This window comes from Chrysemys picta, chromosome 1 (assembly GCF_011386835.1).
Source record: "Chrysemys picta bellii isolate R12L10 chromosome 1, ASM1138683v2, whole genome shotgun sequence".
Taxonomy (NCBI): domain Eukaryota; kingdom Metazoa; phylum Chordata; order Testudines; family Emydidae; genus Chrysemys; species Chrysemys picta.
Window position 1 is genome coordinate 213,119,609 of NC_088791.1, and position 24,752 is coordinate 213,144,360.

Here is a 24,752-nt window from a genome sequence, read left to right on the forward strand (position 1 = left end):
AGCCTGTATGGACAGCATGTGTAGGAGGGCATTTGTGGGCAGGGTCTGAAAGAGAGGGATTTTTTGGGGAAGAGGGGAACTGGGGTGGAGGGAGCAGCAGAGGTGCAGCTGGGTTTCCTCCTCCCTTCCTCAGCATCTGGCTTGCAGATGGGGGTGGGGGAAGATTGCTATTTTGTAGTGGTACTTGGGACACACCCCCAACCCCCATGCACTGAGCTGTCCCCTCCATCTCTGTTGCCAGCAGCAGGGTGAGGGTAAGCTATTTTGCAGTGGGGGTTCAGGAACCCCCCCCCCCTTCAGTCTCCACTCCAGGGGACTGACCTGTCCTCTCCCCCAACTCCGGTCTCTGCTGTCTGTGCTAGGAGTCACCCCCCTCCATTGCAGGTTTCACATGATGCCCTCTCCAAGCATCCATCTCTTGCCAAGGTGGAGCATGAAACTGCAAGCGGGAGCATCCTCAGCCTGTCCCCGGCAGCTGAGCTCACTCAGCTGTTTTGCCAACTGGGGGCTCCCCTGCCCATTCCCCCCAAACGTGGGGTTCCCCACTCCACAACTCCTTCCCGCACAACATGGCTGCCCCACTCCTTCCAAAACACCCTTACCTCTTCATATGCCTTTGGTTAGACGACACGCCATAACAGCAAGTCACGTAGGAGCAATATAGCAAAAAGGCACTGATAGGTTGCTACTAATGAGATTTTACTATATTATAGAATATAACTTACACCTAGCATTATGCACTTTATTGCAAGTGAAATCAAAATGAAGAAAAGCAATAATACCTAAATGGATGAAGTGTCAGAAGAATTATTTGGAGTCTCAAAGAATCAGATTAACCAACTTTAAACTTCACTACACGTGTTTTCTCCCGAATGTGTCAAACTTCAACTGGCTAATTGAGAAAGTGATTTTATACTTCATTCAATTGACATTTGCAATTTTATCTGCACCAACCTGGTATTTTTTAAACAAACATCCATTTCTACTAGCCTTCCTAGACATTTCTAATAATTTCAGATCATATCAAATATTTACCCAATAGAACAGGCTAGTTTAACAGCTGAATAAATTACAACAGTGGTTTTCGACCTGTGGGCCACAGACCCCTCGGGGTCCACAGACTATGTCTAAGGGGTGACTATGAAAATAAAGTTTCAGACCCCAGAAAAGGCATTCCGTTTTTCTGATCAATCAAAAGTATGTGAATACCCCTACAGGTCAAAACCCAGAAGTGTTATTACCTTAGAAGCCCCTAGTTTAGTGCCCTTTCTGACACTGCATCAAATGTCTTGCCAAGCACGTGCAACGTTTATAGCTGAATTCTGTTCAGTCAGTTTTCAGTCTAAGACTTCTATGATAGGTGTCCACATACCACAGATTGAATTTCCAAAGGGGCCCGCACTTCCATTTGAATTTTTTTTAGAGGTCCGCATACGAAAAAAAGGTTGAAAACCACTGAGATAGGAGGTAAGCACCTGTAGAAGGACGTGTCAATCTATATAGAGCTTTATCATGTCAAACAATAGCCGTTTTACATCGGTTGTCTGACCACTGGAAACATTCTGAAAAAAAGATTAAAAATAGTATTTCCACTTCCTATGAGTTTCTTGTGTTTTCCCCTTTGTGTGTTTCAATAGTAATTCCTCTTGAATGTGTGTCTTCCAGGACTAATCAGTCATCACTGTTAGCAGCCTAATTGCAAAATATAAAAAGAAGTCACCATTCACGAAGCAAGAATTGAAAAACGTTAAGAAAGCGTCTGCTGTAAAGAGCTCAGAGACTTAAAACTAGGTGCAGCACAAAAACAGGGAACTGGTCTTCAAGTAGAGTTTATTTTCTTTTTAAATTCTTGTACTTGTTGAACAATCTTTGCAGCCTCTCACTATCAAAGGATAAGAATTAATGAAAAAATAAGAAGCAATATTTTATTTCAAAACAGGTTTTATGGTTTGTGTTTTACATTGGGGGTGGCTTGAGCGATATTAAACAGATCTTCTCAAACACAAATTAACATAAATTAGATATGGCATGAAACACATACAATTAGTTTCTGCTAAAATGTGGATTATTAGATCCATCTCTATGACAATTTTTTACCCTTTCATTGGACATACTGACTAGTATTTTAGTAATAGGGCAAATATCCAGTAAAATGTCTGGGGCAATGGGAGTTGTGTAACAAATTTCACTCCAAAAATGTACCCCCAAGTATATGGAAATAGGCATTCCATCTCTCAAAATGAAGCACTCGTTTTTACTTCTCAGTCATCATCAACTGTTGGTTTGATTGTCACTCCTCTTCTTATTTGACCCCAGCCGATTAAACTGCAAAACGAAAAACAAGTGGACGTTATCTGTAATTGTGTTTAGAAAATATCCAAAATGCATACCCTTTAGCCGTGTTTGTATTAGGAGTACTCACACACGTTTCAGAAGTTTCTGAACTCCCCCCTTCCCTCCCCTGCACTGCAAAATCTTAAAGAAGACTGGCTGCTGGAAACATAGGAGAGGGGAGAGTAATGGAGAGACCATAAGCAAACAGGACTTTTTCTTAAGCTATGGGACCATTTTTTAAAATGTGCTGTTAAACAGAAGTGCACACACAAAGGTTTTACTTGCCCATAATTGTCTAGTTAACTGCAAATGACAATGTGTTGATAGCTTTGATGCAAAGCTTTATGCAGGTTGGAAAGCAATCCTTTTAAAGGGAAATGAAAACACCTTAAAAAAGAATATAATAGTTCAATTTTTGAGGTCAACATTTCTCATGGAGGGTGTAACCTGAACACTAAGTTGACATAATTCTCAAGTTGTTTTTACCACTTGTACTGGGTAATGGAAAAATCTTCTCTCTTACTACTTCCCCAACACACCCACTGCTTTTTAAAAAATTCACTAATTCTTTCCACTAGCTCAAGATGCAGCTTCAGAGAAAGCTTTTAAAAAGACTGCAATATCATCTTTCCAGCCAAGAGGTGGTGCATATAATCGATTAAACTGCCTTTAAGACTTTCCCAACTCCTTGAAGGGAGCCGTGTCAGAATCTGATGTTAGTCTTGAACTTGTCTGCCATAACTCTGGGCTCTCACACCTCTCAGAACACAATTCCCGGAAGAACAGTGTACGTTGATAAACATTGAATTGAAGTAATTAATCCATCATTTCAAGCCTTTCTAGGCTGGACCCCACAGCTGGGGCAAAGCCACATTCAGGCGCTACATGTCCCTGGTGTTGTTGCTGCATTTTGCCTATTTGTCCATTCTCCCAGTTTTAACCCCTGTACCTCTTTCTGTAGGATATTTTATTTTCCACTAGATCCCAACTGCCCCTCCCCTTGTTCTCTCATTCACTTCCCTAGAAAGTCTGAGGAAGGGAGTGTAAGAGGCAGAGTTCTCTTCGCCTTCCTCTGTACCAGCTGTCCCACTCTTTTCTTCCTAATTAGATCCTTCCCAATTTATTTGTTCTTGACCCAGTCCCTCTCTCAGTTCCTTTCCTTGCTTGGTTTGTTTTTTTCTCCTTTCCCTTCTCCTACAGTATAGTTGGCAACACGTGAAAAACTGTGCCACAAACAATTCTAGTAAAAGGGCACCCAAGAGTGACAGCCCCAACAGCAAGAGAGATCTTTGAGCATTTTGGTGAAATAAAGGTTTGTTTCAAAGGAGGGAAGAAAAAACAGAGAAAAAAAAATGCACCAAAATGCATAAAACACCCAGTGGCTAGCAAACCACAGATTTGACAAGTCATTGCTGGAAAATGTTGCTTATCTTCTATTCACATAGCTCCCCTTCAGCTTCCCCCATTTCTCTCTTGGTGCTCATTCCTTCCTTATCTGCCAGAAAATGTGTGCTCCTCTCCTCGCTACTTAGTAGCCACTCCAGTAATCCCCACTAGCTACCTCTCAACTGAAGGCATTTGGCTCCCAGCTCTGCCTGCTGCTGAGCTGATGTGCAGAGACAGTTATGGAAACAGCTAGTAAGGTGTAACTGCCTGCCACAGTGATCCAGAAAACTGGACATGATTATTTCCCAGAATAGGTGTTCAAAACCCATTATGTCTCAGCCAGATCAGGACTACTGGGAAGTACGTTAATATACCTTTTTCTCCTTCCCTCAGTGTGAGGTCCACACGGAGGTGTAGGGGATAGGATTGCTTAATGTTTCTGTGCTAACTTCATTCTCTTATGGGAACAGAGAATATACATTCTAGGTGGGCAGTTGCTTGAAGAGAAGCCAGGCAATAAGCTTAAAAAGGAGCCTCCAGCCATACTGTTCCCCAACTTTAGGGAGGGATAGCTCAGTGGTTTGAGCATTGGCCTGCTAAACCCAGGGTTGAGAGTTCAAGCCTTGAGGGGGCCATTCAGGGATCTGGGGCAAAAAAAATCTGCCAGGGACAGTACTTAGTCCTGCTGAGAAGGCAGATGACTGAACTCGATGACCTTTCAAGGCCCCTTCCAGTTCTATGAGATAGGTATATCTCCATATTATATATAATTATATTCTATCCTGCTACAGGATGTTTTTGGGTAACCCACCAGCCACATTATTCTTATAATCTGTGCTGACCAATAAAATGGATACCTTCAGTCTCATGGGGGCCAGAGAAAAAGTTCCTTGGAGGTCAGTGTCCCTTTGTTCCCTTGTCCTCCCCACGACACATACTTTGCAAAGCAGCATTGACAGTGACATGCAGATGGAACTGCTGAGCCCAGGCCCACAGGCTGAGAATTACTGTTTTAAGATAAACCCAGTCTTAAAATGTATCCTTAATTTTTATTTGGTCTTTGGCATCACTGGGTTAAGAGTTCCTGCTGTTAATATTACTCTGGTATGACTTGTCAAGTCACAACTCATGACATCAGAAGGTTTATCGTGCATTTATGTTAAGCAGCGCACAGTCTATCAAGTATTGAATTTTTCACTATTCTACTTTTAACATTTTTGAAAAAGAAGTGTCCCACAGAAATAGTGATTAGGTGCTTAGAGAATTTAGAGGAACAAAAAGAAATTCTACAGTAGAGGCAGATAGTAGTGGTGTCAGTGCAACACAGTAGTATCAAGGGATTATTTTGTCATTGTATTGCCAACTTACCGCCAGTGTTTCTCAACTCTTCGACTAAGGGCAATTTTTTCTCCTACTTCTGTGCACACAGGGTTAGTTAGCACTATCTTGCCCAAATCAGCCTTCACCGCGCTAACTCTTCCTCCAGTAGACAAGGATCCTATATTTACCATTAGAACTTCATTCTTGGATAGTTTTTGCACCTGAAATAAGATATAAAGAATTCTGTAAGTTTTCCTTTAAATATGCAAGTAATTTATGAAGTTAATAGCATTTTGCAGCCAATACCTAAAATGAAGAAGAAGAAAAAAGATTTCATATCTGACTACTACAGCCAGATTACCAAAGAAAAATACTAACAGAAAGGGAGGCAACCACCAAATGTCTAGGACCATGCCACACATGAATATGCTGAAACGATGTCCATTTTTAGACACACGATAAAGTGTCTCTCATTTTCATATGAATGTAGGAGAAATATAAAAAGGCTCAGCACAAATAATATTCCAGATTATTTGCCTCAGACCTACCTACAAAAATCAGTCTGCCTTTTTCTGGGAAATAATTGTTTTAAGGTTGCATATACTATATAGAAAGCTAAAGTTTTTTACCCCATAACTGACATCAATCTAAAACAGATCCTTATGCCTTTCTTTCCTTTCACCAAATACAACCACCAAAATAACTGCTCAATCCAGAGTTAGTCACAAAGAGAAAATCCAAAATGACGGCAACACTTAATCCACCACTAAATAAATCAGCATGAAGCAGTTTTCATAGCTTTTAAGGCCAGAAGGAATCATGATGATCAACTAGTCTGACTTCCTTCACAACACAGACCATGGAACCTCATCCAGTAATTCCTGTATCAAGCCCACAACTTCTGAGCTATAGCAGGGGTTGGCAACCTTCGGCTCGCAGCCGATCAGGGTGATCCGCTGGCAGGCTGCGAGACATTTTGTTTACATCGACCGCCCGTGGGCACGGCCGCCCGCAGCCACCGTTCCTGGCCAATGGGAGCTGTGGGAAGCAGCTTGCTGCTGCTTCCCGCAGCTCCCATTGGCCAGGAACGGTGAACCGCGGCCACTGGGAGCTGCAGGGGAGCCGTGCCTGCGGGCGGTCAATGTAAACAAAATGTCTCGCAGCCTGCCAGCAGATTACCCTGATGGGCCACGTGACAAAGGTTGCCAACTATAGCATACCTTTTGGAAAAATATCTAGTTTAGGATTAGAAACTTCAAGTGATGGAGAATCCGACACATCCCTAGATTGGCAAAGTATTAGGATGTACATGAAACTAGCGTGTTCATGCATGACTAGTTTTGCAGCTGATGAATGGAGAAGAGAATAGCAAGGAGAAGGAACAAGGATTACCAGCATCTTTGGAAGACAAGCCAACTTTGAATCACAAGGCTTCAAATTTCTTTATGTTACCAGGAAATGAATTTCCTCCCCCTGTTTAAGGCACTCTTACATAGTATTTAAGTTGACATGTGCCATTGTTTTTTCCCCTCTGAGATGCAAACATTGTGTACGGAAACCAGGAAGAAAAGAAAGATGAAAGTATGCATAAACACTTACATCTCAATGGAATTAATTTCCAGGGGGTTAAGAGAGTAAAAGCTGCAAAACAAAAAAAAGTCTGACAAATACCATGATAATGTCCTTTTAACAGAACAGGTACAAATATACTAACCTTTGCAGCTTTCTTGTCTCCTTCAGTGCGCACACCTAGCAGTCGCCTAAGCAGGAAATAGGAAATTTCCAGCTCTGTGAATATTTCAGGGAGTGCTCCAACTGCACCAAGAACCTGCCCCACCATTCGGTCAGCCCGACATAAAGTTGGGTCAATTTTAGTGCCAACACCTATTACAGAACAAGACAACGTCTGAGGAATAATTGATGCGTATAAATATGATGTTTACTTTTCAAATACATTTAAAGGAGACCTACAAATGAAATTAACCATTATTCTTTGTGACATACTGAACGTCCCCACTACCCAGCTGGAGATGGGCATTCAGCACATTAAGAACTGAACTCCTAGTTACTCTTTTTTAGGATCTGTGAACTCTAACCAGCTATGATACAATGCCCCAGGATTCATCATGCTGGTGGCAGCACAGATAATACAGAAGCCTGCTGGAGCTAACCAATGTAATTTAGATAAATAACTAAATTTAACACTATATGGTACTGTTTTAAAAAGCTTCATTACATATATACATATTAAAAAGGTACACACTTGCTGTGGTAGTCACACATTAGAATTTCATGTAAATTGTAATAAAACCCTCCCACCCTCCCCCCTTCTAGGAAGTGTACTGTTATCTGAAACCATCAAAATTTTCAAAAATAGGCATGAGGAGAAAAAAATCTCTTCATTAAAAAAACATTCTTACCGATTAGGCCTCCAGGAGCAGCATACTGTAGATCGTTGTGTTCTGCAAAAAGTGACACAATTTTGGAAAAGATTGGTTTGCACATGAGTTTTCCTTCACTGTCCTTGGAGACAATACCAGGTCTGACTTCAAGTTCCTGGCCTACCTAAGTATAATGGAGAAGAGGTGGTCAGATGTTTCTGTTTCACCAGCTGGTGGTGGGAAAGAAGAGTTATTTTTCCAACAGTTACGTAACTATTAACAGCACTGGGCTGTTACCTCACACAATTATAGTGGTACTACCTGGAAAATCAACACAACTTTTAAAAAACTCTGTATTACACAGGTAATAAAAAGGTAGTTACACTACCTTCAAATGTACTTTAAAAAGTTGATTTATTACATGATCACTCTTAGTTTTAGGCCCAACATTTAAATTTTAACTTATTTTAATTTAATTTTTTTCTTAATAGTACTGCAATCCAAAACGCTATATTACTGAGCTAGTGTACGAAAAACCAGACAGTGTAACAATGTAGTTTCACTGTCCAAGCAAAAGAACGTAGATCAAATTGTATAAGTGGTACATAAACTTGATTTTTTAACTTTCCATTTAATAATCAAAGATGTTATTTTTAATAGACAGAAAAGACTTGAAAACTTGTTCTGAGGATAGTACTCCATACCAAAGCAGAGTATTCAGTCATATGCACTTTTAATGTGGAGACTGAGTGCATAGATAGCACACACTCCTTATCTTTATTTAGATTTATCAGCACTTCTCAAACTCCAACTTTTTGAAATGATATTTAGTAAATAAGGATGCACATGCAAGAAGGGGAAACTGAACCCTCATTCATTGCAAGGAATAGAGAGGGACACCACCATCAACTTTGGAAAAAAATCACTTGTCAATTAAAAAAAAAATCGTTACTAGTAAAAACCTAAGTTAACTATAACAAAGATAAACTCAGGAGCAGGTAGTACCTGAAGCTACTTTTAATTAAATTTTTTTTAAACTGACTATATACCTTTAAATTGCTTTGTATTGACAATAAAGAAACACCTATTATGCACCTACTCATTATTATAACTAATGAGGTGTTTGGAGGAAAGTGTGGTGGGGGGGGGGGACTGAGGGGGAGGGAAGAAGAGTAGCTATTACCTTTAATACACCTTTTAGAATACTACCGCCAGCTACACCACCCTTAAGGTCATCTACTTCACATCCAGGCTTGTTGACATCAAAAGATCTAATTACTAAAAAGAACACAAAGCCCATTATTAAGATATATAGAAGCTTGACTAGTGACACTTATATGATGTTTACAATTCTTGTATTTTTTTTTTAAATCTACTTGCATCAAACAATGAAAATACCTCACTGTATTCACCATGCTATGCAGTCTGTTGCATGCAATTTTTTCATAAGTTTTTAAAATACTACATGAACCATGGGTCAGATTAAGCTGGTTAAACCCAAAACATGTTAACACATTCTGGCAAGGAATATCCACTGTTCTTTAACTACCATTTTAAATTAATTTAATTCTCAGTAAATATATTTATCACAAACTAATTAGTATTTAAAAATTATTCTCAGAGACATGCCAACAGAGATATCAGTGCATAAAGGAGGAGGTAATGCTACATCCAACTTTATCAGAAAAACTATTCACCAAGTGGAAGAGGACTAAATCAGAGAAAAATATTTGCCAGTTTTTAAGAAAGTAAAATAAAGGAAAAAATACTCTTTAAGCACTATTCTACAATTTATAGTGTTCAGAAGTGAAAGCACAACATTTAAACTCCTGCATGCTTACGATTTAGGTAAAAATAATGAAATAAATGTGTGCTTTAAAATTAAAGACCTAACCACGGTCCCGTTGAAATGGGAGTTTTGCCACGGACTTCAATAGGAAAAGCTTTTTCTAAATTCTTTCTATTACAGACTTACCTGTTTAATTAAAAAACTGAATTATATATCAGATCCTTTTTAAAAAGGCTGACCACTTTGAGAATACTGGAGGAAATCCTAACACTTGTAAGAGAAATGACCTTTGGTTTTATCCTCATTTGTAACAGACCGACTTTGTTAAGTTCTACATACAGATACACTCTAGATTTCAGCGTTTTATGTAAAATACATCTAGAATGGATGAACTGAATAGGAAGATGGTCTAGAAATGAACAAAATCCAATGCTTTAACATTTATGCCCAAGTGACATAACAGAATACTGAAGCGTGCCATTTGGAAAACTGACTGGGGAAAAAAATATGGGTGCCAGCATATCCACTCCTTGCGTCTTCAAGCCATATCTATTTACTGCCACGAGTTTTAACTGCAATAGAATGCAGCTTGATTTTCAGACACCACAAAGTTGTCAGTGCTTAGCAGAGTAATCTAATGTATAAAGAGCAAATCTGATTTAGAAATCACTCTGCTTCTTTCCGCAGACCTGAAGAAGAAGAGCACTGTGTAGCCTGAAAGCTTGTACCTTCCACAAACAGAAGTTGGTCAAATAAAAGACATTACCTTATTTACCTTATTTCTAAGATAAATTAGTCACTTTCACTGCTGTTTTCATATTATATCCACATTAAAATGCCCAAATCAAAGCAGTTCGTTTATATATACAGTAACTCCTCATTTAACATTGTCCCGGTTAACACTGTTTCATTGCTGATCAATTAGAGAACATGCTCATTTAAAGTTGCACAATGCTCCCCTTGTTCGGCAGCCGCCTACTTTGTCCACTGCTTGGAGAAAGAGCAGCCCGTTGGAGCTGGGGGGGGAGGGTGGACCAGCAGCCCCCCTAAGAAAGAGCAGCCCATTGGAACCAGGGTGGACCAGCAGCCCCCCTAAGTTCCCTGTGTAGCAGCCACCCAGCAGGCTATCAATTGCCGAGCAGTTCAGCTGTCCTTCCCCCCCCACTGCCGTATGCTGCTCCCACCCTCTGACTTGGAGCTGTTCCCGGGAACCTCCTGCTTGCTGTACAGAGGGGTGCTAATGTCAGGGCGTCATCCCCCCCGCTCCTGTACCCCATTTCTACAGAGAGGGGTGGAGGGGGGGGGGAGGAGATACGACAGGGTTCAGGATAGAGGGAGCTTTCTGGCAGCAGCGACTGCCTCAACTTGCTGATCTACTTAAAAAGGCAGTGTACTTAGAGTGGGGTCAGTGCACTTAAAAGGGCAATGCACGTCTCTGTCTCAGACACACACAGGGTGTGTGTCTCTCTCTCTCTGCCATGCTGTGTCTCCTCCCTCCATTCATGCTGCCTTGTAGAGTGTGAGGCTACATTAACAACAGTGTGTTAACCCTTGAGGGCTCAACCGAGTGCTAGTTCATCATTTAGCAGTAAGGTATTCCCTGGGAAATGTGCCACCCTGTGACTCCACCACCTCAACCAAGCTTCACAATCATCACTGCTGTGTACAGTATTTAATTGTTTAAAACTTACAAAATTCCCCTGGAACCTAACCCCCCCACCATTTACATTAATTCTTATGGGGAAATTGGATTCACTTAACATTGTTTCGCTTAAAGTAGCATTGTTCAGGAACATAACTACAATGTTACGTGAGAAGTTACTGTAGTCATATTGTGTATACACACACACATCCCACTCATATTTAAGATTTCAGGAAATAGAGAAGCTTGAAATTCCTAGTGCGCTAAATGCTCCTCAGACCCTCGTTGTAGCATACCCTCTCAATATTAACATTGTCTGAAAGGGTGGTTAAACATATAGATAAGCTTTAAACATTTACATACCAATAAGTCTTGGTTCTGATGTGAAGTCTCGCAATGGGACTGGAATTTTCTTTACTATATACTCACAAACCACCTCAATGTTGTATTTCAGCTGTGCTGAGATTGGAATAATAGGAGCTCCTTCTGCAACTGTACCTACAACAACAAAAATGGAGTAGTCTTACATCAGACTTTATGGTAGCATATACCAAAGCGTATATGAGTATCCATGCCACATTAAAACCACAAATGAAAATTCAGGGACAATTTCTACATATTTTCCCAAACCAGAAGTCCATAAAAACAACATGACAAAAGTGTCAGGTCATATTTCTTTTCATTTTTTTTTTTTTTTTCAAATTAAGCCACAACTACTCTTCAAGGTAGTACAATATGGCTTGTACATTGCCTATGGGTAGTTCTGTGTGTTTCAAGTGGGAGGCCTATACAGTTTGTTCTCCAAGTGAGCTCTGGAGGCAGTGTTTTACTCTAGGAACAAGCTGCTTCATGCTTGATGATCAAGAGAGGCATGACATGAGTTTCAGCCCCTTAACCTGAGATAAACAGCGTATGTACTGGAGGGGAGGAACAGAGTTGTGCATGTATGCATTGAAGGGGCAGAGTTACCACAAAGAGGATAAAAAACAGATCTTTCATGAAAACAGATTTGGACTTAGATCCCTTAGCCCTATGACCACTAGACTTTAAGGGCTAGTTTACATTAGAATCGCTACAACGGCGCAGCTAGTGCAAACGCTCTATAAAGACGAGAGAGAGAGCTCTCCCATCGGCATAATTATTTTACCTCCCCAAGTGGCGGTAGCTATGTCGGTGGGAGAGCTTCTCCTGCCGACATTGCGCTGTCCACACTGGCACTTAGGTCGGTGTAACTTACGTCGCTGACGAGGGTGGCTTTTCCACACCCCTGAGCAACTGAAGTTATACTGATATAAGCACTAGTGTGTACAAGCCCTAAGTTTTAGTTTTTATGACCTCGTCAAACTGCATTCTAACAGAAACACAGTAACTTGTGGGGACTGTAAACAGACCACAGCTGGGAAACCTCTCTCTGAGTGAGGTTTGTGAAAAATGAGAGGAAACAGAACAAGCAGTTAGGGCCAAGATGCAGTGAGAAAACAGAGTTGAGATATCCTAGAGAGGATGAGAGATCTAAAATATTTGATGCATCAGTAGCAATTCCATACTTCAGATTGTAATGAGATTTACGCTTAAAGTAAAACTAAAATCCTTGATTCATACTTTACTGATTTAATTTAGATTTCAAATTCGGCACAACAATTCTTCAGACAACTGTATGTTCTACAGTTTTTTTAGTGAAATAATATTAAATTTGAAAAAGATATTTAAAAATTACTCCCTTTTTGAAGTTTCTCCCTGGCTCAATCACATTTGCTTGACTTTCTCTAGCTAAATAACCTCAGTCTCCACGAATTTCAAAATTCACACACAAAAGTACCTTGGACGTAGGCCACTTATGAGATTTTAAACACATGAGAAGTTGTGTTCCTTGCACAAGCCAACAATTTTGAGCTACGCAAAGGTTATATAACAGGACTGCTCAGACCGGTCAACCACTTCCATTTTCTGATGCTACTAACTTGCCTCCATAGCTGGGTTTTGCACGTACCCCCATTGAGCCAGGGAACGAGGCAAAGCAGCAGAGGTTCTGGGGAAATGGGAAATAAAAATCAGAAGGGCGTTGGGGAAGCAGAGGGATGGGGTGGTTTGCAGGGGTGTGTGGAGTTTGGGTCTAAGGCTAATGGGGTGGAAGCACAATATTTCTGAGCCAATGTTCCTACACCTGAAACGCTCCCCTAGAGCTGCTGCCGTGGTCCCCAGCATACCACAGTAACAGCATGATAGAAAGCTCATGGCATTGAGAGGAAGCATGGGAATAAAGGAAGAGGAGCCAGAGCCTCTGTGAAATCCACTAGAGACTTAGCAATTGCGACTGGTTCTATGTGGAAGATGCTCAGATACTACAGTGATGAGTAGCAATATAAAACCCCGAGATACATAGTTTAGCTTGGTGGGCCTGAAGCAGGGGAGTAGCTCAACTCTGACATTTGGCAGTGAATGGACTGTGCATAAAGGAAGACCCAAGGAAAGGTGTGAGAAAGAATATGGGGAGAAGAAGTGAGGACTGGCTAGAATTCAAGGTGCCCAATGGTTGAGGCAAAGAGAGTGGAGATAGACAGGCTATCAACAGTGGAACAGAAGTAGCTGAGAGGGGGAACTTGATTAATAGAGTCCATTGGGAATTTTTCAACAAAACTGTTGGTTAGAGAACCTGCCTGGGACATGGAAGACCCAGGTTCAAGTCCCTGCTCTGCCTGATCCCGCTGGAGCGGTTTCATTTGTATAATTAAATATGTATTGAGAAAGAGACTGACTCTCCAGCCCCATGGTTAGGACACTCATCTGGGATGTGGGAGACTCAGGTTCAAGTCAAGCCATTTTACAACCAGTGATGAGGGTCCCATTTGTGTGTTTGGGAACAACCCTTAAAATCCATTAATTGTAGCAGCGGGGAAGCAGAGTATAATGCTCCTAAATTCATATTTGAAAGAAAAATCTTATTGAAATAGCTAGAAAACAAAACATTACACACAACTCTTTTTTTTTTTTTTTAAAGCTACAAAAACCTGACTCATCTGCTAATTCTTTGAGCTGTTAGTCAGGTTGTCCTGACCAGATAATGCTTTTCATGTCAGCCTAACTCCCAGCATTGAAGAATTACATAGAACTCCCAGCAATACTGCATTTCTGCTTCCGGAAACTTACCTTGTACAAATGCAAGAATCTGTTCATACTGTTCTTTAGCCTGGCTCTCCTTTACCAAGTCAATCTTATTCTGTAGAATTAGAATGTGTTTCAATTTCATGATTTCTATAGCAGCTAGATGTTCAGAGGTCTGGGGCTGAGGGCATGACTCATTACCAGCTGGAAGGGGAGGGGAAAAAGTGATTACGTACAGTCATCTATAATAAGGATACACAAAACAGTGTGGACATCTACCACCTCATTGTGTGCTTGAAAAAATATTGCTTGCTTAAAAGTCAACAAGTCTCTATTTTTTTTAATTGTGTATGGTTTAGTGCATTCTCTTCATCACAGACACAAAAATGCCAAGAGCCCTAAATTTAATGACAAACCAAAAATTCATAAAGCACATGGCTATTAAGGTTATCAATATTGTTTGGGTTCTACTTCCCAGGAAGTCACCTTTCCTCTAACATGGGGGGGAGGGGGGTGGGAGCGGGGAGGCGGAAGGAAGAGGCATTAGTAGAGGGCTCTGATAACTAGAAATTAATTCTCCTATCCCTTTGGTTTGAAAATACTAAAGTTCATTGGATTTCAGGGGTATATAGATATCCATCCACTCATGTTTTTGTCAGAAAAGGTGATTGGGAACTACTGTATGTTTAAAAATATATCTCAACTTTACATTTGAGTTGTATGTAGTTTGACACTGGGCAGTTATTTGGCAGATTGTGTACACACACACGGTGAGTGAGATCTACTAAAACATATACAGTAGAGGCCCATTTATCCAACCCTCCATTATCCGGCTCTCTGTATTAACCCAACAATCAGGGCACAAAGATACGAAGTGCATCTGAAGAAGTGAGGTTTTTACCCACGAAAGCGTATGCCCAAATAAATCTGTTAGTCTTTAAGGTGCCACCAGACTCCTTGTTGTTTTTGTAGATAAAGACTACTACGGCTACCCCCTGATAGATAAGAAGTGGGCAATCTCTCTTGTGGCCGCCAGATGGCACTGCAACCTCGCACTTTCCCATTCTCCGGATTATCTGAATTTTTGATTATCCGATCTAATTGGGACTGGGGTCAGATCGATAAACTGGGTTCTGCTGTATCTACTTTTGCCATTGACTTGCTGTCTGGCTACGGGAAAGTCATTTAACCTCTCTGTGCCTCAGTTACCGCCTGTGTAAAGAAAGACAGCGATCACCGCCATTTCTGAAGTGCCTTGGTGAGCTATAGATGAAAAAGACTAATTACTACTTATTATTAAATATTTCATGGCTATCTCAGACACTTAAAACAATGCTAACTTGAGTATATTATTGTTTTGTTTCCCAAACAATATGTGGTCTGACCAGACGTAACATAATTCATAGTTGAATTTATTTTGGTGTTGCATTATTATACTATTCTGCGCATTTATAAAAATGAAGTTTAATTTATTTCACACCCTTTACACACCTGCTCAAGTCAGATTAGTGAAAGTTCTTCCTAAATCAGTCTATCAACAGAAAGACTGACCCAGACGGGGTCCTTTGATTCAGTCCATATCACAATGGGTTTACCATTGCTTCCCACCTCACCCCACTCTCTCTCGATCATCAATACTACATATTTAAAGTAATAGAAATGGCAGATAAAACAACTGAGAGAAAAGCAAGCCTGCTCAAATAGGCCTAAGCATCTCCAAGATGAAAATCTAGCTTTACTGTACAAGTAAAAACCGTCCCAAAATTTCATCTCAACCAACCGCTCCTCTGCCATCATCCAAAAGGTCAAATATCGCTTCAGCTATTGGACGAGTCAGAGTGCTCAAATTCTGTTGCACTATTTCAAACGTATCTATTTAAAGGGCACGATATTCTCTTTCATAGAATATCAGGGTTGGAAGGGACCTCAGGAGGTCATCTAGTCCAACCCTGTGCTCAAAGCAGGACCAATCCCCAACTAAATCATCCCCAACTCTTCCTACCATTGTAGCTTTAAAATCTTATCTCTTTACACAAGACTCAATGAAATTCACAATTTTTGTAAAGCTGGTCGCTCATTACCCTTTGTATTATTTTAATGTTAATATTAGGTTGTTGTATTATGTTATAAAAGAGGCTCAGCTTCCCCACCCCAAATATTACCTATCAAAAGCAGCGCTGCATCCATGACTGCGGCACCGTTCAGCATAGTAGCCATCAAGATATCATGGCCCGGACAATCAACAAAAGAGACATGCCTGTTGCATATGGAGGGTAAACACAAAATAACAAAAGCGAGTTATTGCCAATTAAACTGACTGGTTTGCATGAAGTGATCAGTAGGCACACAGTTAAAGTATGTAAAAAAACTACTCATTATTTCAAGACAAACATGGAAAGGTGACATTTTGGAACTATGTTCATATGAACATAGCTAAATGAACGTACTACTTGTTGAAATGTTAAGATTCAGAAAAATGGACAGTTCTACATGTATTTTATGGGATGTAATATTTCTGTCTTTCAGAAACTTACAAACCAACCATGCATAGTTTAAATGTGTCAGACTATCAAGATCCATGCTGGACATAGCACATTCCCCTTTTTCACTTCTTATCTCTTCTAAGAGCTGTCTGTCTTCATTTCCCTCTTTGCAAGGTAATGCATGTTCATTCTGAGCCTAGTCAGAACTGCACCACATCTCTAAAATTGACCTGTAACTGTCCAGACTCAATCTTTGGGTTTACATTGTGTAGGCTACAATAATCGGGGCATTTCAAGTTCTTGTCTGCATTTAATGGGGGAATCTTTATTATTTGACAACAACATGCCACAGAAAAAGGATTGTTTGCCATTTCAGCAATAATATTTTCAAAAATTACTGTAGGTAAAATAAGCAGTATGTCAAAGAAACCAGTGTTTAATTATTTGTTTAGTGCTAGCTTTCTAACTGTCACAACCCACCAAAATACTCTATTAGAACGAGTGTTCAGGTTGATGGTAATCTGACAAAAGCAAGGAAATTCGGTTATGAGAAACTGTCCTCTACACTTAAATACAGACTAAAGTCTGATTTTATAACCACCCTTGTGACCATTTTCATCTGAATAATCCCAATGAAGCATCACAAATAACTCCTGAAACTTTTAAACTTGCATTCTGATGTTACACTTTATCAGGAATTGTATAAACAAGTCTCTCTCTCATCGTTCTCCTAACACAAAGCCGATCTCAAGTTTTCATAGGTCCAGTTTAAAAACCCTTATTTTTCTATCTCTGGGGAAAAAATGACAAAGATATACAGTTTACATTAGGTTACAGTCTAAAAATAAGCTTTAAATTTGTTCACACCTCTGACTTAAATTTAATTCAGGTTACAAGCTAAAGGGTGGCTTTTTTATTCAAACAGCCTGTAAGCAATATGGTATTGGAAAATTTGACTTTTTTTCTGTTGTGTCTCACCACTGGTAAAAGATTCTGTGGATCAAATTAGGTCTTCAGTCACATCTGTGCAACCTCATACTCTTCAAGATCTCTAGATACTACAGTGACGGGTATATTAGAAATACCAGCATAGAAGTTGGGCTCAGCAAACTGCAATTTAGTAAATGATGAGTAAGCCAAAATAAAATATGGCACCTCCTCTCAACTGTACTGGCTCCTCAGAGGTAATAGGAGTAAAAAGTATTTATCACTTAAGTAAACAGAGGACTGAATATACAAACAGACTTATGGAAAAACAAAGTACCATTTTTAAACAATCGCTTGAAGAGTACTTCAACTATATTGAGGGAACTATGGACAAAGCAAGAGCAATTGAAATCACTCAATTCAGATCAGTCACCTGATTAGTTTAAAATTCCCTTTGGTCCCAGGAATATCTGTAGGGAACTCATCTGGTGTACTACTTCCACAGGACCGGTAACACTCTGGTCGGGAGCAACTGGGGTCATCAAGTTTGTAAATCTGCAAGTATAAAAAAAGGTGAAAAACAGGCTTAACCTAGCAGTGGCCATTTAAGTACTTTCATACAGTTAACAAAAGAGTAAAAATAGGTACATTTAGATTTATAGTAATGACTAACCTTAGCGTTGGCATAACCCAGCTTGATAGTGATATTTCTTTCCAGTTCATTTTTGAATCTAACAGTGTGAACTCCAGAAATAGCTTTTACCACTGTTGACTTTCCATGGGCCACATGACCAATTGTGCCTACATTTTAAAAGCAAACATTAATCAGTGAAGTTTGTGCAACATTCTTCTACAAGTAACGCACACAGTTACAGAGACTTGTCAAACTTTCAACACCAATATCAAGGACCCAGTTTGCACAGGACACCTGTAAGCCCTTGGAGCCTGTGGGTCCAGAACTTCTATTGTAAGCATGTACAGATTTCTTAACTAGCTTTTCACAGCAACTTACTACAGTAACCAACTGTTCTTGAAATGAGCTCCATATGGACAGACCCTTGCATCCACATGGAGCTCATTACAAGACCAGGGTTTTACTCAGGCAAAGCACCTTTTGCTTGAGAGCACCCACCAAAGTACACTTCCTCTTTAACTAAAAACATTTCATTCCCAAGATCTTATACTGCAGTAGTCATCTTGTACCGTAGTGGCCTTCTTTCAATGTAATAAGGACTTGACTTGTCTCTTTTTGTGATTAACACTAATACTTAAAAGAATAATGCCTGTTAGTTTAGGCCCAATGGTTGTTTTTATAAAAACTTTCAATACAAGCATTTATTAATTTTCTCTGTTTCATTAGAACAGTTTTTTGTTTGGATATTCCTAATAGAATTTTTAACTAAGACTTTTCAGCATGATGCATGACAACAAGAATGTGTTACAAAAGCATTTGTGATTAACTTTGTTTTTCTTACCTATATTAATTGTAGCTTGTCGGCTTATGACTTCTGGTGAGAGAGGTGTCAGCTTGGTAACATTCTATATGAAACAGATTTCATAGTTTATTTACAATATTCCTAAATAAGAACAGCCATAGTGGGTCAGAGCAAAGGTCCATCTAGCCTAGTATCCTGTCTTCCAATAGTGGCAAATGCCAGGTGCCCCAGATGGAATGAACAGAACAGGTAATTATCAATTGATCCTCCCCTGTCGCCCATCCCCAGCTTCTGGCAAACAGAGGCTAGGGACACCATCCCTGCCCATCCTGACTAACAGCCATCGATGGACCTATCCTCCATGAACTTATCTGGTTCTTTTTTGAACCCTTTTATAGTCTTGGCCTTCACAACATCCTCTGGCAAGGAGTTCCAAAGGTTAACTGTGTGTTCTATGAAAAAAATACTTTCTTTTGTTTGTTTTAAATCTGCTGCCCATTAATTTCATTTGGTGACCTCTACTTCTTGTGTTATGAAAAGTAAATAACACTTCCTTATTTACTGTCTCCACACCCGTCACGACTTTATAGACCTCTATTATATCCCCCCTTAGTCGTTTCTTTTCCCAGCTGAAAAGTCCCAGTCTTATTAATCTCTCCTCATTTAGAAGCCGTTCCATACCCCTAATCATTTTTGTTGCCTTTTTCTGAACCTCTCTCAACCAATATTGCTATTTTCAGATGCGGCAACCACATCTGCAGATGGTATTCAAGATGTGAGCATACCATGGATTTATATAGAGGCAATATGATATTTTCTGTCTTATTATCTATCCCTTTCTAAATGATTCCCAACATTCTGCTCGCTTTTTTGACTGCCGCGCACATTAAGTGGATGTTTTCAGAGAACTATCCACAATGATTCCAAGATCTCTTTCTTGAGTGGTAACAGCATTACTTTGCATTTATCAACATTGAATTTAATCTGCCATTTTGTTGCCCAGTCATCCAGTTTTGAGACATCTTTTGGTAGCTCTTTGCAGTCTGATTGGGACTTAACTATCTTGAGTAGTTTTGTATCATCTGCAAATTTTTGCCACCTCACTCTTACCCCTTTTTCCAGATCATTTATAAATATGTTGAATAGGACTGGTCCCAGTACAGACCCCCTAGGGCAGTGGTTCTCAAACTAGGGCCGCCGCTTGTTCAGGGAAAGCCCCTGGCGGCCGAGCCGGTTTATTTACCGGCCACGTCCGCAGGTTCGGCTGATCGTGCCTCCCACTGGCCGCGGTTCACCGTTCCAGGCCAATGGGGGCTGCAGGAAGCGGCGCGGGCCAAGGGACGAGCTGGCCGCCTTTCGTGCAGCCCCATTGGCTTGGAGTGGCGAAACACAGCCAGAGGGAGCCGCAATCTGCCAAACCTGCGGATACGGCAGGTAAACAAACCAGCCCAGTCCGCCAGGGGCTTTCCCTGAACAAGCAGCGGCCCTAGTTTGAGAACCACTGCCCGAGGGGACACCACTATTTACCTCTCTCCATTCTGAAAACTCATCATTTATTCCTACCCTTTGTTTCCTATCTTTTTAGGAATTACCAATCCATGAGAGGACCTTTCCTCTTATCTCATGACAGCATACTTTGCTTAAGAGCCTTTGGTGAGAGACCTCCCAAAAGATAGATATAATATTTATCTAGTAATTATTCTGTTAACAAAACTCTTTATAATAGCTCTAAGTGCTCATAATATTAGGGATCCCCCCCTTTTTTTACAGTACATAAAATAGGAAAGGAAGAAAGGGAACTACAAAAAGGGCTACACCATATATGCTACCCAGTATACACAAATTAAAGAGGACAAAATTAGCAAGCAAACTTTTAAGCTACAAGCTAAGTTTCCTCCAAGCTGCATGGCCGCGCAGCAGGCGGGGAGAGGCGCCCCTCCCTCAATCCCCATCCTGGCCCCAGAGTTGCTGGGGAGGGAGTCCTCTCTCCCCGCTGCAGCCCCAAGACAGCCTGCACTCCAAGCCCCTCATCCCCCACCCCACCCCAGAGCCCTCATCCCCCCCACATCCCAACCCTCTGCCCTAGTCCTGAACCCCCTCCCTTAACCTGAACCCCTCATCCCTGGCCCCACTCCAGAGCCCACCCCCCCCCAGCCAGACCCCCCACTCCCCAGCCCTGAGCCCCCTCCCACATTCCAAACCCCTCAGCCCCACTCCCACCACACATCACCTCCATATTTGTGCACATAGCAAAATTAATTGCACACATGGATGTAAAAAATTAGACTGAACATTGCCTACAAGTAAAACAAATGTAAATTTAGATTGGGGGAAAAACAGCTATTTAAAATCAATCTGTTTATTCCCACCTGGTGTAGAGTGGAAAAGTTCTGTCATCCAAAATCTCCTGTCTCTATAACAAAGCCTTTTATCTTAAAAATGCTGTTTTTACACAGTCCAAAAATAATATTTACCTATAAAATATCTATGAACTATATTAGGCAAGTGCTGACATACATGTGAGTGTCCTCTTATTTTACTTTTGTAGGGTTACCATACGTCCGGATTTTCCCAGACATGTCCGGCTTTTTGGGCTCCAAATCCCCGTCCGGGGGGAAAGCCCAAAAAGCCGGACATGTCCGGGAAAATCGGGACATGCCAGGCCGGCCGTGCGGGTGCTCGGGGGCCGGGCCGGCGGTGTGGTGCCTGGCCGGGGGCTCCGGCGGGCCCGGGGGCTCTGCCGGGGCCCGGGCCCGGGCTGGCACCGGCGGCCGGGCCGGCGGTGCCAGGCCGGGGGCTTGGGGGACGGGCCGGCGGCCGGGCTGGGGACCGGCGGTGCGGTGCCGGGTGTGCTCGGCCCGGGGGCTGGGCCGGGGACCGCAGTGCTGGGCGGGCCGGGAGTGGTCAGCCGGGGGCCGGCACCCCAGGGCCGGCACCCCAGGGCCGGGGCCAGCCTGGGCTGTGCCTCCTCCCCCCACACTCCCCCTTACCTGCTTCAGGCTTCCCGCGACTCAAATGTTCGCGGGAAGCAGGGGAGGGGGCGGAGACTTTGGGGAGGGGGCGGAGTTGGGGCGGGGCCCTGTGGAGTGTCCTCCTTTGGGAGGCACAAAATATGGTAACCCTAACTTTTGAAACTGTTTATAACTGATGAGGTCCTGACCCACTACTGTGTTCCATGTGGGCAAACCACAAAAGCTTATGCCCAAATAAATCTGTAGTCTTTAAAGTGCCACTGGACTCCTCATTATTTTTGTGGATACAGACTAACATGGCTACCCTTCTGATACTCGGCCCTCCAGGTGGACTGGTGTACCCATGCAGAGCTCCACTGAAGTCAACAGAGCTCTGTATGAGCAAATCTCAGTGCAGGATTCAGGCCTCTGTTCTTATGTTAGTGCAATGAAATATATGCACACAAATGAGAATGCTGATGTGGATTGTACATTGTGGGCACAGATGTTGTTTATACGGGAAGGTACGTAAGCTCTGTGTACAGTATGAAAATAAATTTATGCTTAGCGTTAATTGCGCAATAACTTGAATTTACTCATAACATTTTAAAGGAAGTCACCCATTTAGTAAGTTTTCTTCTTCACTGTAAAAGCCATTTAATGAGCCTGTTCAAAGAAACACTCACATGCTTACTTAACATGCCATGACTAGTCCCATTTAAGTCAGTAAGCATAAGTGCCCTGCAGACTGTGTAGGAAGATGACAAGTTGAAGGGAGGTAAAATTTGTAGTCACTACAACTGCTCACAGTGCATAAAGTTAAGCATGTGTGTAAATTTTGCCAACACTGGAGCCTAGAACTGGACTTAACTTAGCCCTTTACAAATCTGAGTACAAATATGAAACCAAAATTTAGGAAAGGACTTGAAATTTCAAGACCCTTTCCAATCTGATCTCCCAGCTATGCCTATCATCCCTCTTTTCAGTCCACAATGTCATTATCAGTGAGGACTGGGGAAAATATAGGACCCTTGTAAAGGGATCATCACTACACTAGCATTTATTATTTGTTGAGCACCAGCATGCTCTGGGCTGTATATAACATAAAATAAAGAATCCTTGCTCCAAAGAGCTTATGAATATGTCCTTATGAGCTACTGAAGACTATTCTATAATAAGGGAGACTAGCTCAAGGGGTAAATAGGAAGGCCACCAGCTAAATTAAAGCCCAGGTAGATAGCAACTGAAAGGTCTTCTGATGTATCTATTGTAACCTATATGAAACAAGCTGGATAATCTTGGTTAATCAACTAATAGATGGATTACCACATTGAAAGGAGACTATAACTGGTCATTTCGGAAGTCTCAACAGAGGGTCAAAGGACTGGTCTATACTGTGCCCACAGAAACAATACCCCCAGTAAATTAGGGTAAAGGAGAATTTTTAGCACCACTAAATACTGTATTTTGTCGGGGTAGAGAACTTCCATTTTCATTACTGTCAAGTCAGCACTATCCAAGAGCACCATACTCACACAGGTTGGAAGATAAAAGGTACTGACGATGCTTACACAAGACAAAACACAAGCTCAGCAACACGCAGCCTTCCTCGTTACCTATGGTCTCCATCACGCCTATCTAAACACCTACATTAGGCCTAACATCGGGCATCACGCCTCAGAAACACCAAAAACTGCAGATTTCTCGGGGGTGGAGGGGTGGGGCTGAACTCTGGTCTCCGATGTTTTTACAACCCCTCCCCCCCGCGCCCGGCCAAGAGTCATCACCAGCAGGATCCACGTTCCCCGCCCCGCTCCCACACTACGGGGAGCTGCCCTCAGCTCCCCTCCCCACACGCTGCCTCCGCCTCACGCCGCAGCAGCGCCCACGCGGCGCGTCCCCACTCCCCACAGGAGGGCCCAGGCAGTGGCATGAATTCCCCCTTCCCCCCGCAGCCCGACCCCGGGTCCCCTCCCCGCAGCCCGGCGGCTCGGTAAGGGGACGGTTCCTCGCGCATCCCCGGACAGGCCGAACGGAGACTCCGCCGCCCAAGCGCGCGCTGGGCTTCCCCGACCCGCTGCCGCCGCCGGGCGAACAGGCCCCGCACCCTCGGCTTCGGGTCTCACCAGGGTGGCCAGGTCCTGCCGGGAGAGGTGCGGCTGCCCCAGAGTCACTCCCGCCTCGTCCCCCGCCATCTTGCCCAAGAGGAAGTGAGGAGCCCTGCGCGTCCGCCTGAGCCCGGCGCTACACGGACTGGGGGCGCCGCCCGCTCCGAGTCCGGCGCCGCGGGCTACGCGGGGAGCACCCGGCCCAGCCTCGTCCTGCTCTGCTCTTCGCTGCTCCAATGGGGGCACCAGGGGAGCGCGGAAGTGGCGCAGGCGAGCGACGGGGCAGCCCCAGGAAGGACCCCGAAGCCGGGTGATGCAACCGGCATCAGGAGAGAGCCGGCCCACGTGCGCGTCGCAAGAGGTAGACCAACTGCGCATGCGCGGGGCGCCGGCTGACTGAGCAGGCGTATTTGTAGCACCTAGGGAGTTCAGTCAGAGCAGGACTACAGCTTGTGCTAGGTGCAGTACAACACATAACAAAGAGTCCCTGCCACATGGAGTTTACCATCTAAGTATGTGATGTTGCTCTTTTAAAAACCAATTGCAATGAAATGTGTCAAATTTGTATTAAAAATCACATATGGTGAAAATATCTAATGCAGTAAAAGGGCAGCATTTGACAGGAAATAAGCTAATTTTCTTATACAGTAAATGAACGTGTATGTTTTTTAGTTTGGTTATATATACAGCTCTACATTACATTACATAACTGATGTTTATTAAATGAGCATTGTTAAACATTCCAGTTAAAAGACTATTATTTCAAAAGGGATTGTCATTTGTATTTAATTCCTTACTGATTGGGCACTTTAAACTATTTATTAATATTACTTTAACACCCAGAGGATTGAAGACCTATTTTGCTGTGTGCTGCATACAAATAAGCCCCTATT

At 42.3% G+C, this 24,752-nt stretch overlaps 1 protein-coding gene across 2 annotated transcripts; it reads right to left on the reverse strand.

Annotated features, from left to right (window-relative positions):
- Positions 1-1,911: 1,911 nt before the first annotated feature.
- Positions 1,912-24,222, reverse strand: EIF2S3 (eukaryotic translation initiation factor 2 subunit gamma). 2 transcript variants are annotated; one of them, XM_042859094.2, is made up of 13 exons: positions 23,878-24,167; positions 18,840-18,903; positions 18,038-18,165; positions 17,798-17,919; positions 16,117-16,211; positions 14,000-14,158; positions 11,216-11,350; positions 8,605-8,699; positions 7,461-7,605; positions 6,755-6,924; positions 5,089-5,261; positions 4,578-4,727; positions 1,912-2,325 (listed from the first exon to the last, which is right to left on the reverse strand). In XM_042859094.2, the coding sequence occupies exons 1-12, from the start codon at positions 23,944-23,946 to the stop codon at positions 4,586-4,588; spliced, it is 1,497 nt and encodes a 498-aa protein (XP_042715028.1). In that variant the 5' UTR covers positions 23,947-24,167; the 3' UTR covers positions 1,912-2,325; positions 4,578-4,585. The 2 variants fall into 2 exon arrangements, with proteins under 2 accessions (XP_042715028.1, XP_005281607.1); XM_005281550.4 differs by lacking the exon at positions 4,578-4,727 and having other exon boundaries at positions 23,878-24,222.
- Between the last annotated feature and the right edge of the window lie 530 nt (positions 24,223-24,752).

Coding starts and splice junctions, on each gene's coding strand:
- EIF2S3 (XM_042859094.2), bottom strand. CDS start 23,946: ATGGCGGGGGACGAGGCGGGAGTGACTCTGGGGCAGCCGCACCTCTCC. Junction 7,606..8,604: donor TTCTAAAAGGTGTATTAAAG/GTAATAGCTACT, acceptor CATTATACTTAG/GTAGGCCAGGAACTTGAAGT. Junction 6,925..7,460: donor TGCTCCTGGAGGCCTAATCG/GTAAGAATGTTT, acceptor GTTCTGTAATAG/GTGTTGGCACTAAAATTGAC.